Source organism: Oncorhynchus nerka, unplaced genomic scaffold, assembly GCF_034236695.1.
Source record: "Oncorhynchus nerka isolate Pitt River unplaced genomic scaffold, Oner_Uvic_2.0 unplaced_scaffold_4093, whole genome shotgun sequence".
In the NCBI taxonomy this organism is placed as follows: Eukaryota; Metazoa; Chordata; class Actinopteri; order Salmoniformes; family Salmonidae; genus Oncorhynchus; species Oncorhynchus nerka.
In genome coordinates this window covers 1071-13350 of record NW_027037279.1, presented here as the reverse complement: position 1 = coordinate 13350, position 12280 = coordinate 1071, and the positions used below count along the sequence as shown (strand labels likewise).

General features: G+C 44.0%; 1 protein-coding gene across 1 annotated transcript; it reads right to left on the bottom strand.

Annotated features, from left to right (window-relative positions):
* Positions 1–1147: 1147 nt before the first annotated feature.
* Positions 1148–11832, bottom strand: LOC115125668 (gastrula zinc finger protein 5-1-like). The gene is made up of 3 exons (XM_065014284.1): positions 11578–11832; positions 7242–7691; positions 1148–2731 (listed from the first exon to the last, which is right to left on the bottom strand). The coding sequence occupies exons 1-3, from the start codon at positions 11741–11743 to the stop codon at positions 1587–1589; spliced, it is 1761 nt and encodes a 586-aa protein (XP_064870356.1). The 5' UTR covers positions 11744–11832; the 3' UTR covers positions 1148–1586.
* Between the last annotated feature and the right edge of the window lie 448 nt (positions 11833–12280).

Genomic DNA, 12280 nt, shown 5'->3' with positions numbered 1-12280 from the left:
CTGAATCAAGAAAATTAATGGTGAAGTCTCTCCCAGACACGGTACACTATTCCTCCTCAACACTATATACGCACCTCTTCTACATAGTTGTATCTCTGATGTCCTCCGCAGCAGTCTCCGTAGCCGATCATTCTCCTCCTGGTACTCCACCACCGTTTTCTCAACTGCACCGAAAATCTCCACAGCAGCCGCCGTTAAACGCTCATTCAAAAACACACGCAACATCTGTAGTTTAGACATTTTCAGTTGAGTAACTTATTCAGCTCAGTCAGTATGCCTTGACCCCACACAAGAAGTGTCGTCTTCAAATCTACTTCCGTGTTCTAGTCAAGGAATTTGAGAAAAATCCTTGGTTCTACTAGCGGGTAGCAAACTCGGAAACGCAAAACAGCGCCGCTAGTTGGATGGGGTTTAAATTAGAACAATTTAATAGGATTTCTATTGTTTGCATTCATACAAAGTGCGCTTATTAGGCAGGGGTGGTAAAAGTACCCCATTTTCATACTTGAGTAAAAGTAAAGATACCTTAATAGAAAGTTACTCAAGTAAAAGTGAAAGTCAGCCAATCTTATTTGAGGACGGGCTTGTGGTAATGGCTGGACCGGAATAAGTAAGTAGAATGGTATCAAACAGATCATGTCATTCAATTCGCGCTGGTACGGCCACAGCAGCCTCCTGTGTTGGAGATGTTTACCCCCCGGTAGAGCAGAGGGTGTTAACAAACTGTAGACTACCTGTGTTTTGTTTCAATCAATGTACATATTTAGCCTTGTGGCGCATGCTACACTATGCTATTATATTCGGTTCTGTTATGTCGAACACTGTGATCGTTATGCAATCTGGCAGACATTGATTCAGCTTTGATCTAACTTAAACGAGCACCATTCACCAGAGTAGCATGTTTTCTGCAAGTTGTAGAGAATATCATACATGTGCAGAAGCTTCAGGGCCTTTAGCTGTTGGGAAGAGGGGTCCAGTACAATTAGGATCCACATCTATTCCGTATCAAAATATAGGATAATCTGTATGAATAAATTATTTCTCAGAAGTAAACTGAATATAATTACTCGATACAATATTAAATCAATATCATGAATGAGCAGTATTTAGTGAAAATGGATGAGAAAAACTCTTGGACAGACACACATTTTCTGTAAAGTAAACATGTTTTAATATATTGAAAACATCAAGTCAGACCATTCTCTCAGTACATTTAGAGACATTCTAAAATGCAAAACTTCATAAAAGATATCTGTCAGGAGTAAATTTATCCACAAAAACAAAGATAATTGTATACACATTTTAAATGACCACATGTTCACAAAATGTGCTGATATAACCATCAGGCCGAAGCAAAAGATTAGGGGAGGACCACCTCACTTGGAAATAGTAAACTCTGAACTGTTGGATTGTTACATCATCATTGAAATCAAATCAAACTTTATTTACATAGAAAGCGTTACAAAAGTACGTTCACCACACAGGTATTTATCTGAATCCCACATCATGAATGATCCAGAGTTGCTGTGCTTTTGTTGTCCACATCCGGCCTTTTAATTCCCATCTTCCCACAGAAGATCTTTGTCCTAATTTTCATCCTGTTTTCCTCCTTTGTGGATGTTTTTCACATGCGTCAGCAGGTTAGACTTTTGAGTGAAGCTTTTCTCACAGTCTCCACAGCTAAATGGTTTCTCTCCTGTGTGAGTCAGTTTATGCTTCCTTAGGTTCCCCTTCAAATTGAAGCTTTTCCCACAGTCACCACAGCTAAATGGTTTCTCTCCTGTGTGAGTCCTTATATGATCTGTAAGGTTCCCCTTATGATAGAAGCTTTTCCCACAGATACCACAGCTAAATGTTTTCTGTTGTGTGTGAGTCAGTATATGTTTCCCTAGGTCTCCCTTCTGATTGAAGCTTTTCCCACAGTCACCACAGCTAAATGGTTTCTCTCCTGTGTGAGTCAGTTTGTGCAAGTTCAGGTTTCCCTTCTGACTGAAGCTTTTCCCACAGTCACCACAGACAAATGGTTTCTCTCCTGTGTGAATACTCATGTGCCTGGACAGATCTCCTTTGTATTTGATTATCTTTCCACAAACTGGACAGATACAGGGTTGGACATGGGCCTTCAGTTTACAGGTGGAGTTGTAGAGTTTATTGCCGAAGCTGCAGTCACTGGGTCTCTTCTTGGTGAGAGTCACATGTTTCTGCAGGTCAGATTTCAGAGCAAATGTTTCTCCACAGTCATGGCAGTGGTGTTCCCCCATTGGTGGACTGGGATCCAATGGTGGACTGGGATCCAATGGTGGACTGGGATCCAATGGTGGACTGTTGTCAAGTCCTACTGTGTAGCTGCTTACAGCTGAACTGTGGCTGGAGGCAATGTTTTGATTATCTGGAGGGTCACAGGGAATGTTGAGACCCTTAATGTGGGTCACAGTGACAAAAGGTGTGAGATCCACTGGTTTAGAGTCACTCTCTCTGTTCTCCACAGTCTGGGTTTGGTTCTCCTGATCACATTCACTTTTCACACAGGAAGGAGTGAATATGAACTTCATGATATCAGGCTCTAGACCTTGAAGCTGCTCTTCCTCCTGACTGGTCCTGACCTCCTCCTGTTCCTCTTTAATCTGTTTGGTCTCTGGGTCCTCCTGCCCCAGACTGGGGCTCCACTCCTGCTCACAGTGCTGCTGCTCAGGGGGAACCTCCTCTTCAGAGACAGAGAGCTGCAGGGAGTCTAGAGGGAAGGAGAGGAGGAGCAGAGGTTATTTATAACAGAATTTGGAATCACTCATGAATTATAGATCTCTATGACATTCAATTTCAATGTTCTTCCTTAGCATGGATCTCTATGATCTATACAGCCTGAGTGCAGATAGCTAGCTAGGTATTTGCTTCCTTAGCATGGATCTCTATGATCTATACAGCCTGAGTGCAGATAGCTAGCTAGGTATTTGCTTTCCTTCACACAAGCCATATAGGTGGTGGGTTAACATGCCTACTATTGAACACACTGTTGCTAATGAGTAGGATCGAAGGACCATGATTGGCATAAGAACCTTAGGTTAAGGTTAAGCTTAGCATCCACTACAGCATGTCTGATCAGAACAGGGATGAGGCGGATGTCCGGGTTAAGGGGGGTTTAATGGGAAGAGATGTCCGAGTTAAGGGGAGTTTAATGGATGGGAACAGGGATGAGGCTGTCCCCGTCCACAGTCCACCTGGTCGTGCTGCTGATCCAATTTCTGTTTTTTTGTCTGTGTCTATAAACCCTGACGTGTTACCTTGCCCCGCTACCTTTTCGACCCTCTCTCTTCTTCTCTACCGCGCCTGCTGTCTCGACCTCTGAATGATCGGCTATGAAAAGCCAACTGACATTTACTCCTGTGGTGACCGGTTTCACCCTCTACAACCACTGTGCTTATTATTTGGTAATCTATGAATGTTTTAACATATTGAAGAACAGCCAGATGGACTGGCCACCTCTCCGAGCCTGGTTCCTCTCTAGGTTTCTTCCTAGGTTCCTGCCTTTCTAGGAGAGTTTTTCCTAGCCACCGTGCTTCTACATCTGCATTGCTTGCTGTTTGGGGGTTTTAGGCTGGGTTTCTGTACAAGCACTTTGTGACATCTTCTGATGTAGAAAGCGCTTTATAAATACATTTGATTGATTGATTTAATGGAAAGAGATGTCCACATTCAAAACACACATCTGACCACTCTGGGTTCAGATAACTGAGAATCCTATCCAGTGAAAAGTCATAATAAAAAGTAGATTATAGTATTGGTACATTTTATGCCCCCGTTAAAAACACTGTACATGCACAGGTGAGGTACCTGCTATACAATACAACAGGCATTGATTGGTCCAGTCACAATCCAATGAACCAAACAGGCTAATTGGTTCGTAGACATGCTAAACGTGGGTAAATGTACTAAATGAACAGTACAAGAGTGTAGGTACATCTACATTACATAAACAGAATATACAAGAGCGAGTTACACCAATTGAAATAGCCAACCAGCACCACAAAATGACTAATGCTAACAAGGCTAACATCGTTAGCTAGCATGCTAAATACCCATTCATTCTTAATGCAAATGCTAACGCTAACACTAGCGGACGCGTATGAGCTAGCGAACAAGCTCAACACAATTATTTACAACAGACGCTACTTGACAAATTCACAAGACAAAGATCTCTTAGAACTATAATTTAGCTGCACGCCCAATAAACCATAAGAACAGCATGGTACACTACATGACCAAACGTATGTGAACACCAGCTGAGTACACTACATGACCAAATGTATGTGGACACCTGCTTGTCATTAATATGTAGTTGGTCTCCCCTTTGCTGCTGTAACAGTGGAGGCTGCACTCAGCCACAGGTGCATTAGTGAGGTTGGGCACTGATGTTGGGCGATTAGGCCTGGCTCGCAGTTGGCGTCCCAATTCATCCCAAAGTTGTTCGATGGGGTTGAGGTCAAGGCTCTGTGCAGGCCAGTGAAGAACTTCCAAACTGATCTTGACAAACCATTTCTGTACGGACCTCACTTGTGCTCTAGGGAATTGTCCTGCAGAAGCACGAAACGGCCTTCCACAAACTGTTGCCACAAACTGGAGGCACAGAATCATCTAGAACTGTGGTCACCAACCTTTTCTGAGTCAATATCACGTTCGCAGTCAAAAAGAAAGCTGAGATCTACCGCACAGATTTGTTTTTTTAAACATTAACCTCACACAAACAGTTGTAGGAGTGAGGTCTGGGCACTAGGCCTAATAAATTATCACAGCATATTGGCTATATGATTGGCCTGCCAATATTATTAATCTGACCATATTATATTTCAAAACTCGAGCTTTCAAAATAGATCAGTCGGTTTAGCACTTGTGATGCACTGTGGAGGATGAATTGAAATAATTAGCTTTTTGTATTTTACTGGACTGATGGTACCTGCATTTGATAGTAAACAAGGTCAAATCACGACCTCAGAGATCTTCAGGTCGAAAAGTCAGAGCTCTGGAAAGATGCCAGAGTTTCCGACTTGGATGCCCGTTCAAAATCATTTTTGTTTTGTAAAAAAGTGTTGAATAAAAACAGTGACAGTGCTGAATATAAACTTAAACTCACTCATAAAAAACAGCAACTCTTTGCTGTATTCGTTGAGTCTCTCTGTGGTCATATTTTAAAAGATATTAAATCTGACGTAAACTAGTAGCTTAAACTTGGCTGTGGCCAGGGAAGCTCTGTCGCCACGGTGATTTAACCTATCCGATTGGGCAGCGCAGTAGGTGCACTTGATTTAGTCACAGATTTGCCGGTCCACCAGGTAGGCGTAGTTTGTCTCATGGGAACACTTTGCTTACCCGGTGCGCAGGACTTTTGAATCAAGTGTACCTACCGGCAACAGTGGTACAGTAGGGCTGCTGAATCAAGTGCACCTACCGGCAACAGTGGTACAGTAGGGCTGCTGAATCAAGTGCACCTACCGGCAACAGTGGTACAGTAGGGCTGCTGAATCAAGTGCACCTACCGGCAACAGTGGTACAGTAGGGCTGCTGAATCAAGTGCACCTACCGGCAACAGTGGTACAGTAGGGCTGCTGAATCAACTGCACCTACCGGCAACAGTGGTACAGTAGGGCTGCTGAATCAACTGCACCTACCGGCAACAGTGGTACAGTAGGGCTGCTGAATCAAGTGCACCTACCGGCAACAGTGGTACAGTAGGGCTGCTGAATCAAGTGCACTTACCGGCAACAGCTCAACACAATAAAAAACTTTAAAAAGTAGCACAAGCCTTTATCGTTTGTTGGCTTTTCTACAGAAATATTTGGTGATCGACTAGGGTCTAGAATGTCATTCTGTGCTGTAGCGTTAAGATTTCCCTTTACTGGAACTAAGGGACTGAGCCCGAACCATGAAAAACAGCCCCAGACCATTATTCTGCCTCCACCAAAATATTACCGTTGGCATTATGCATTGGGGCAGGTAATGTTCTCCAGAGAACGTGTTTCCACTTCTCCAGAGTCCAATGGCGGCGAGCTTTACTCCACTCCAGCCGACGCTTTGCATCGCACATGGTGAGCTTAGGCTTGTGTGCGGCTGCTCGGCCATGGTAGTGAGTGTTGCAACAGAGGACATAACATTTTTAAGCAAAACGCTCTTCAGCACTCGGCGGTCCCGCTCTGTGAGCTTGAGTGGCCTACCACTTCGCAGCTGAGACGTTGTTGCTCCTAGACCTTTTCACTTCACAATAACAACAATTACAGTTGACCGTCAGCTTCAGCAGCGCAGAAATTTTGACAAACTGACTTGGAAAGTTCGCATCCTATGACGGTGCCACGTTGAAAGTCAATGAGCTCTTCAGTAAAAGGCCATTCTACTGCCAATGTTTGTCTATGGAGATTGCATGGGGGTGTGCTCGATTTTATACACCTGTCAGCAACAGGTGTGGCTGACATTGCCAAATCCACTACTTTGAAGGGGTATCCACATACTGCTGAATACATACTGTATGTGACATCAGGAGGACAAGTAGCAAGAGGGAAAATGTAGTGCTGGTCAGGATAGGGAAACCACCTAGAGAATGACAGAGGCCTCTACTGACCAAAAGGCAGTATTACCCTGGGCAGCACCATTAAGGGCTTCCACCATTTTAATGTCGTCAAGTGGGAGGGACTTCCAACTTCATTGGCTGATCCCTCCTGGTGACCCTGTTGGGAGTCTTAACCTGGACCAGAGACATTATGCCCATAAGGGGCACGCAGTGTCCAGCTGTGACGTCCTCCCTCAGAGCAGTCCTCCCTCAGAGCAGTCCTCCCTCAGAGCAGTCCTCCCTCAGAGCAGTCCTCCCTCAGAGCAGTCCTCCCTCAGAGCAGTCCTCCCTCAGGGTCTCAATGCTGCCACCTACTGTATGTCATCTCTCAGGAGAAGTGGGCGTTTCGAAAGGAACCATAAGGAGAAGTGGGCGTTTCGAAAGGAACCATATAAGGAGAAGTGGGCGTTTCGAAAGGAACCATATAAGGAGAAGTGGGTGTTTAGAAATGAATCACATCACCAATGTGGCACTGGAGTCAGAATGGAAACATAAATGTGTGGAGCTGCTGTCCAAGCAAAGGGAAAGCACTGCCACGTTGGGGCTAAAACCACTTCTACAAAATGTTGAAATGGTGACCACTGAAAGCCTAAACAGTTTATTCATTTACTAGAACTATTGCTAACTATCAGTAGATCTATGTACTAACCTATTCTACATAGTTGTATCTCTGGTGTCCTCCGCAGCAGTCTCCGTAGCCGATCATTCTCCTCCTGGTACTCTGCTACAGTTTCCTCAATCGCACCAAAAATCTCCTCAGCAGCAGACGCCGTTAAACATTCATTTAACAACACACTCAACAACTGTAGTTTAGACGTTTTCAGTGGACTGAGAGTTGGGTGTTCAGCTAGTACGGCTTCTTGACATGGGTCCTTCTGATCACATTCACTTTTCACACAGGAAGTAGTGAATATGGAGTCTTTGGTATCAAAGAGCCCTTGAAGCTGCTCTTCCTCCTGACTGGTCCTGACTTCCTCCTGTTCCTCTTTAATCTGTTTGGTCTCTGGGTCCTTCTGTCCCAGACTGGGGCTCCACTCCTGCTCACAGTGCTGCTGCTCAGGGGGAACCTCTTCTTCAGAGACAGAGAGCTGCAGGGAGTCTGGAGGGAAGGAGAGGAGGGTCATATATATATATATATATATATAGTATATATATATATATATATAGTCATACTGGTACCCTGTATATACACTGCTCAAAAAAAATAAAGGGAACACTTAAACAACACAATGTAACTCCAAGTCAATCACACTTCTGTGAAATCAAACTGTCCACTTAGGAAGCAACACTGATTGACAATAAATTTCACATGCTGTTGTGCAAATGGAATAGACAACAGGTGGAAATTATAGGCAATTAGCAAGACACCCCCAATAAAGGAGTGGTTCTGCAGGTGGTGACCAGAGACCACTTCTCAGTTCCTATGCTTCCTGGCTGATGTTTTGGTCACTTTTGAATGCTGGCGGTGCTTTCACTCTAGTGGTAGCATGAGACGGAGTCTACAACCCACACAAGTGGCTCAGGTAGTGCAGCTCATCCAGGATGGGACATCAATGCGAGCTGTGGCAAGAAGGTTTGCTGTGTCTGTCAGCGTAGTGTCCAGAGCATGGAGGCGCTACCAGGAGACAGGCCAGTACATCAGGAGACGTGGAGGAGGCCGTAGGAGGGCAACAACCCAGCAGCAGGACCGCTACCTCCGCCTTTGTGCAAGGAGGAGCAGGAGGAGCACTGCCAGAGCCCTGCAAAATGACCTCCAGCAGGCCACAAATGTGCATGTGTCTGCTCAAACGGTCAGAAACAGACTCCATGAGGGTGGTATGAGGGCCCGACGTCCACAAGTGGGGGTTGTGCTTACAGCCCAACACCGTGCAGGACGTTTGGCATTTGCCAGAGAACACCAAGATTGGCAAATTTGCCACTGGCGCCCTGTGCTCTTCACAGATGAAAGCAGGTTCACACTGAGCACGTGACAGTCTGGAGACGCCGTGGAGAACGTTCTGCTGCCTGCAACATCCTCCAGCATGACCGGTTTGGCGGTGGGTCAGTCATGGTGTGGGGTGGCATTTCTTTGGGGGGCCGCACAGCCCTCCATGTGCTCGCCAGAGGTAGCCTGACTGCCATTAGGTACCGAGATGAGAACCTCAGACCCCTTGTGAGACCATATGCTGGTGCGGTTGGCCCTGGGTTCCTCCTAACGCAAGACAATGCTAAACCTCATGTGGCTGGAGTGTGTCAGCAGTTCCTGCAAGAGGAAGGCATTGATGCTATGGACTGGCCCGCCCGTTCCCCAGACCCGAATCCAATTGAGCACATCTGGGACATCATGTCTCGCTCCATCCACCAACGCCACGTTGCACCACAGACTGTCCAGGAGTTGGCGGATGCTTTAGTCCAGGTCTGGGAGGAGATCCCTCAGGAGACCATCCGCCACCTCATCAGGTGCATGCCCAGGCGTTGTAGGGAGGTCATACAGGCACATGGAGGCCACACACACTACTGAGCCTCATTTTGACTTGTTTTAAGGACATTACATCAAAGTTGGATCAGCCTGTAGTGTGGTTTTCCACTTTAATTTTGAGTGTGACTCCAAATCCAGACCTCCATGGGTTGATAAATTTGATTTCCATTGATAATTTGTGTGATTTTGTTGTCAGCACATTCAACTATGTAAAGCAAAAAGTAATTTTCATCATAGATACACTTCAATTATGACAGACAAAATGAGAAAAAAAATCCAGAAAATCACATTGTAGGATTTTTAATGAATTTATTTGCAAATTATGGTGGAAAATAAATATTTGGTCACCTACAAACAAGCAAGATTTCTGGCTCTCACAGACCTGTAACTTCTTCTTTATGAGGCTCCTCTGTCCTCAACTCGTTACCTGTATTAATGGCACCTGTTTGAACTTGTTATCAGTACAAAAGACACCAGTCCACAACCTCAAACAGTCACACTCCAAACTCCACTATGGCCAAGACCAAAGAGCTGTCAAAGGACAGCAGAAACAAAATTGTAGACCTGCACCAGGCTGGGAAGACTGAATCTGCAATAGGTAAGCAGCTTGGTTTGAAGAAATCAACTGTGGGAGCAATTATTAGGAAATGGAAGACATACAAGACAACTGATAATCTCCCTCGATCTGGGGCTCCACGCAAGATCTCACCCCGTGGGGTCAAAATGATCACAAGAACGGTGAGCAAAAATCCCAGAACCACACGGGGGGACCTAGTGAAGGACCTGCAGAGAGCTGGGACCAAAGTAACAAAGCCTACCATCAGCAAGGGCATTGAAGATGAAATGTGGCTGGGTCTTTCATCATGACAATGATCCCAAACACACCGCCCGGGCAACGAAGGAGTGGCTTCGTAAGAAGCATTTCAAGGTCCTGGAGTAGCCTAGCCAGTCTCCAGACCTCAACCCCATAGAAAATCTTTGGAGGGAGTTGAAAGTCCGTGTTGCCCAGCAACAGCCCCAAAACATCACTGCTCTAGAGGAGATCTGCATGGAGGAATGGGCCAAAATACCAGCAACAGTGTGTGAAAACCTTGTGAAGACTTACAGAAAACGTTTGACCTCTGTCATTGCCAACAAAGGGTATATAACAAAGTATTAAGATAAACTTTTGTTCTTGACCAAATACTCATTTTCCACCATAATTTGCAAATAAATTCATTAAAAATCCTACAATGTGATTTTCTGGATTTTTTTTCTCATTTTGTCTGTCATAATTGAAGTGTACCTATGATGAAAATTGTGCACAACTGGCTATAGGCTACACAAGCCTCCCCACAATAGACCATTCCTCTTCTCGTGAAATCCCAGGAAAAGCTGTAGGACATTTATTTAGTTAAAAAAAAAAATACTAAGCCTAATAGCCTATTAGGGGAAAGCAGCAGGTTTGCTCTTGCTAATTGCTGAATGTAAAACAGGCCTACGGCATAGAAAATGCATGTTGGGGAAAGTCGAGGAGATAAAGTGCATTGTTGTGATCACTTTTATTCGGTTCTGATAACATTGTTCCACTGATGCAATGTAAATAGTTGCACAGGACAGACAGAGATCAGGGTGAAAAGGAAGACCCAAAGGAATTCACAACCATTAGAAACATTGAATGAAACAACAACTTGCAAACCACTTGAGCAAGGAGGCAATGACATACGTTAAAATATGCTCAGCCTAAACAGGGATTGTTGTTGCATTTAAAAGTATGAGTTACTATGTTATTTTTCATGAGGCCTACATGTACATTGAAGTATTATTTGCAGTTGTCACTATGACAATAAACAAACAGTATCAGTGTGTTTTATAGACCTCATGACTGGTCTGGACCACTATCTGTGTGTTTTATAGACCCCATGACTGGTCTGAACCACTGTGTGTTTTATAGACCTCATGACTGGTCTGAACCACTATCTGTTTGTTAGAGACCTCATGACTGGTCTGAACCAGTATCTGTGTGTTTTATAGACCTCATGACTGGTCTGAACCAGTATCTGTGTGTTTTATAGACCTCATGAATGGTCTGAACCACTATCTGTTTGTTAGAGACCTCATGACTGGTCTGAACCAGTATCTGTGTGTTTTATAGACCTCATGACTGGTCTGAACCAGTATCTGTGTGTTTTATAGACCTCATGAATGGTCTGAACCACTATCTGTTTGTTAGAGACCTCATGACTGGTCGCGTGTGTGAACTTAACTTGGATCCGCGTTCATTTGCAATGATAACCTTCGCCACCGTTTCCTTACAACATAATACATATAGTTAGTTTCCTTCCAGCTAATTTCTTAATTACACGATTGTATAACTAGTAAAATTCGTTCTTTAATTGAGGGTGCATTATTTATTAAGTTCGACAATGAGGACGAAAAATAGCATAGTTACTTAAAACGACCTTTGCGTGAACCTGAATTAAGAAAATTAATGGTGAAGTCTCTCCCAGACACGGTACACTATTCCTCCTCAACACTATATACGCACCTCTTCTACATAGTTGTATCTCTGGTGTGATCCGCAGCAGTCTCCGTAGCCGATCATTCTCCTCCTGGTACTCCACTACCGTTTTCTCAACTGCACCGAAAATCTCCACAGCAGCCGCCGTTAAACGCTCATTCAAAAACACACGCAACATCTGTAGTTTAGACATTTTCAGTTGAGTAACTTATTCAGCTCAGTCAGTATGCCTTGACCCCACACAAGAAGTGTCGTCTTCAAATCTACTTCCGTGTTCTAGTCAAGGAATTTGAGAAAAATCCTTGGTTCTACTAGCGGGGATCAAACTCGGAAACGCAAAACAGCGCCGCTAGTTGGATGGGGGTTTAAATTAGAACAATTTAATAGGATTTCTATTGTTTGCATTCATACAAAGTGCGCTTACTAGGCAGGGGTGGTAAAAGTACCCCATTTTCATACTTGAGTAAAAGTATAGATACCTTAATAGAAAGTTACTCAAGTAAAAGTGAAAGTCAGCCAGTAAAATAATTTTAGTAAAAGTATACAATTATTTGGTTTTAAATATACTTAAGTATCAAAAGTAAATGTAATTGATCAAATATACTTAAGTGGGCAAAAGTAAAAGTATAAATCGTTTCAAATGTATTATATTAAGCAAACCAGGCAGTATCATTTAAAAGAAAACAGATAGCCAGGACCACACTCCAACACTCTGGCATCATTTACAAAT

Coding starts and splice junctions, on each gene's coding strand:
- LOC115125668 (XM_065014284.1), bottom strand. CDS start 11,743: ATGTCTAAACTACAGATGTTGCGTGTGTTTTTGAATGAGCGTTTAACG. Junction 7,692..11,577: donor GATACAACTATGTAGAAGAG/GTGCGTATATAG, acceptor CCTTCCCTCCAG/ACTCCCTGCAGCTCTCTGTC. Junction 2,732..7,241: donor GATACAACTATGTAGAATAG/GTTAGTACATAG, acceptor CCTTCCCTCTAG/ACTCCCTGCAGCTCTCTGTC.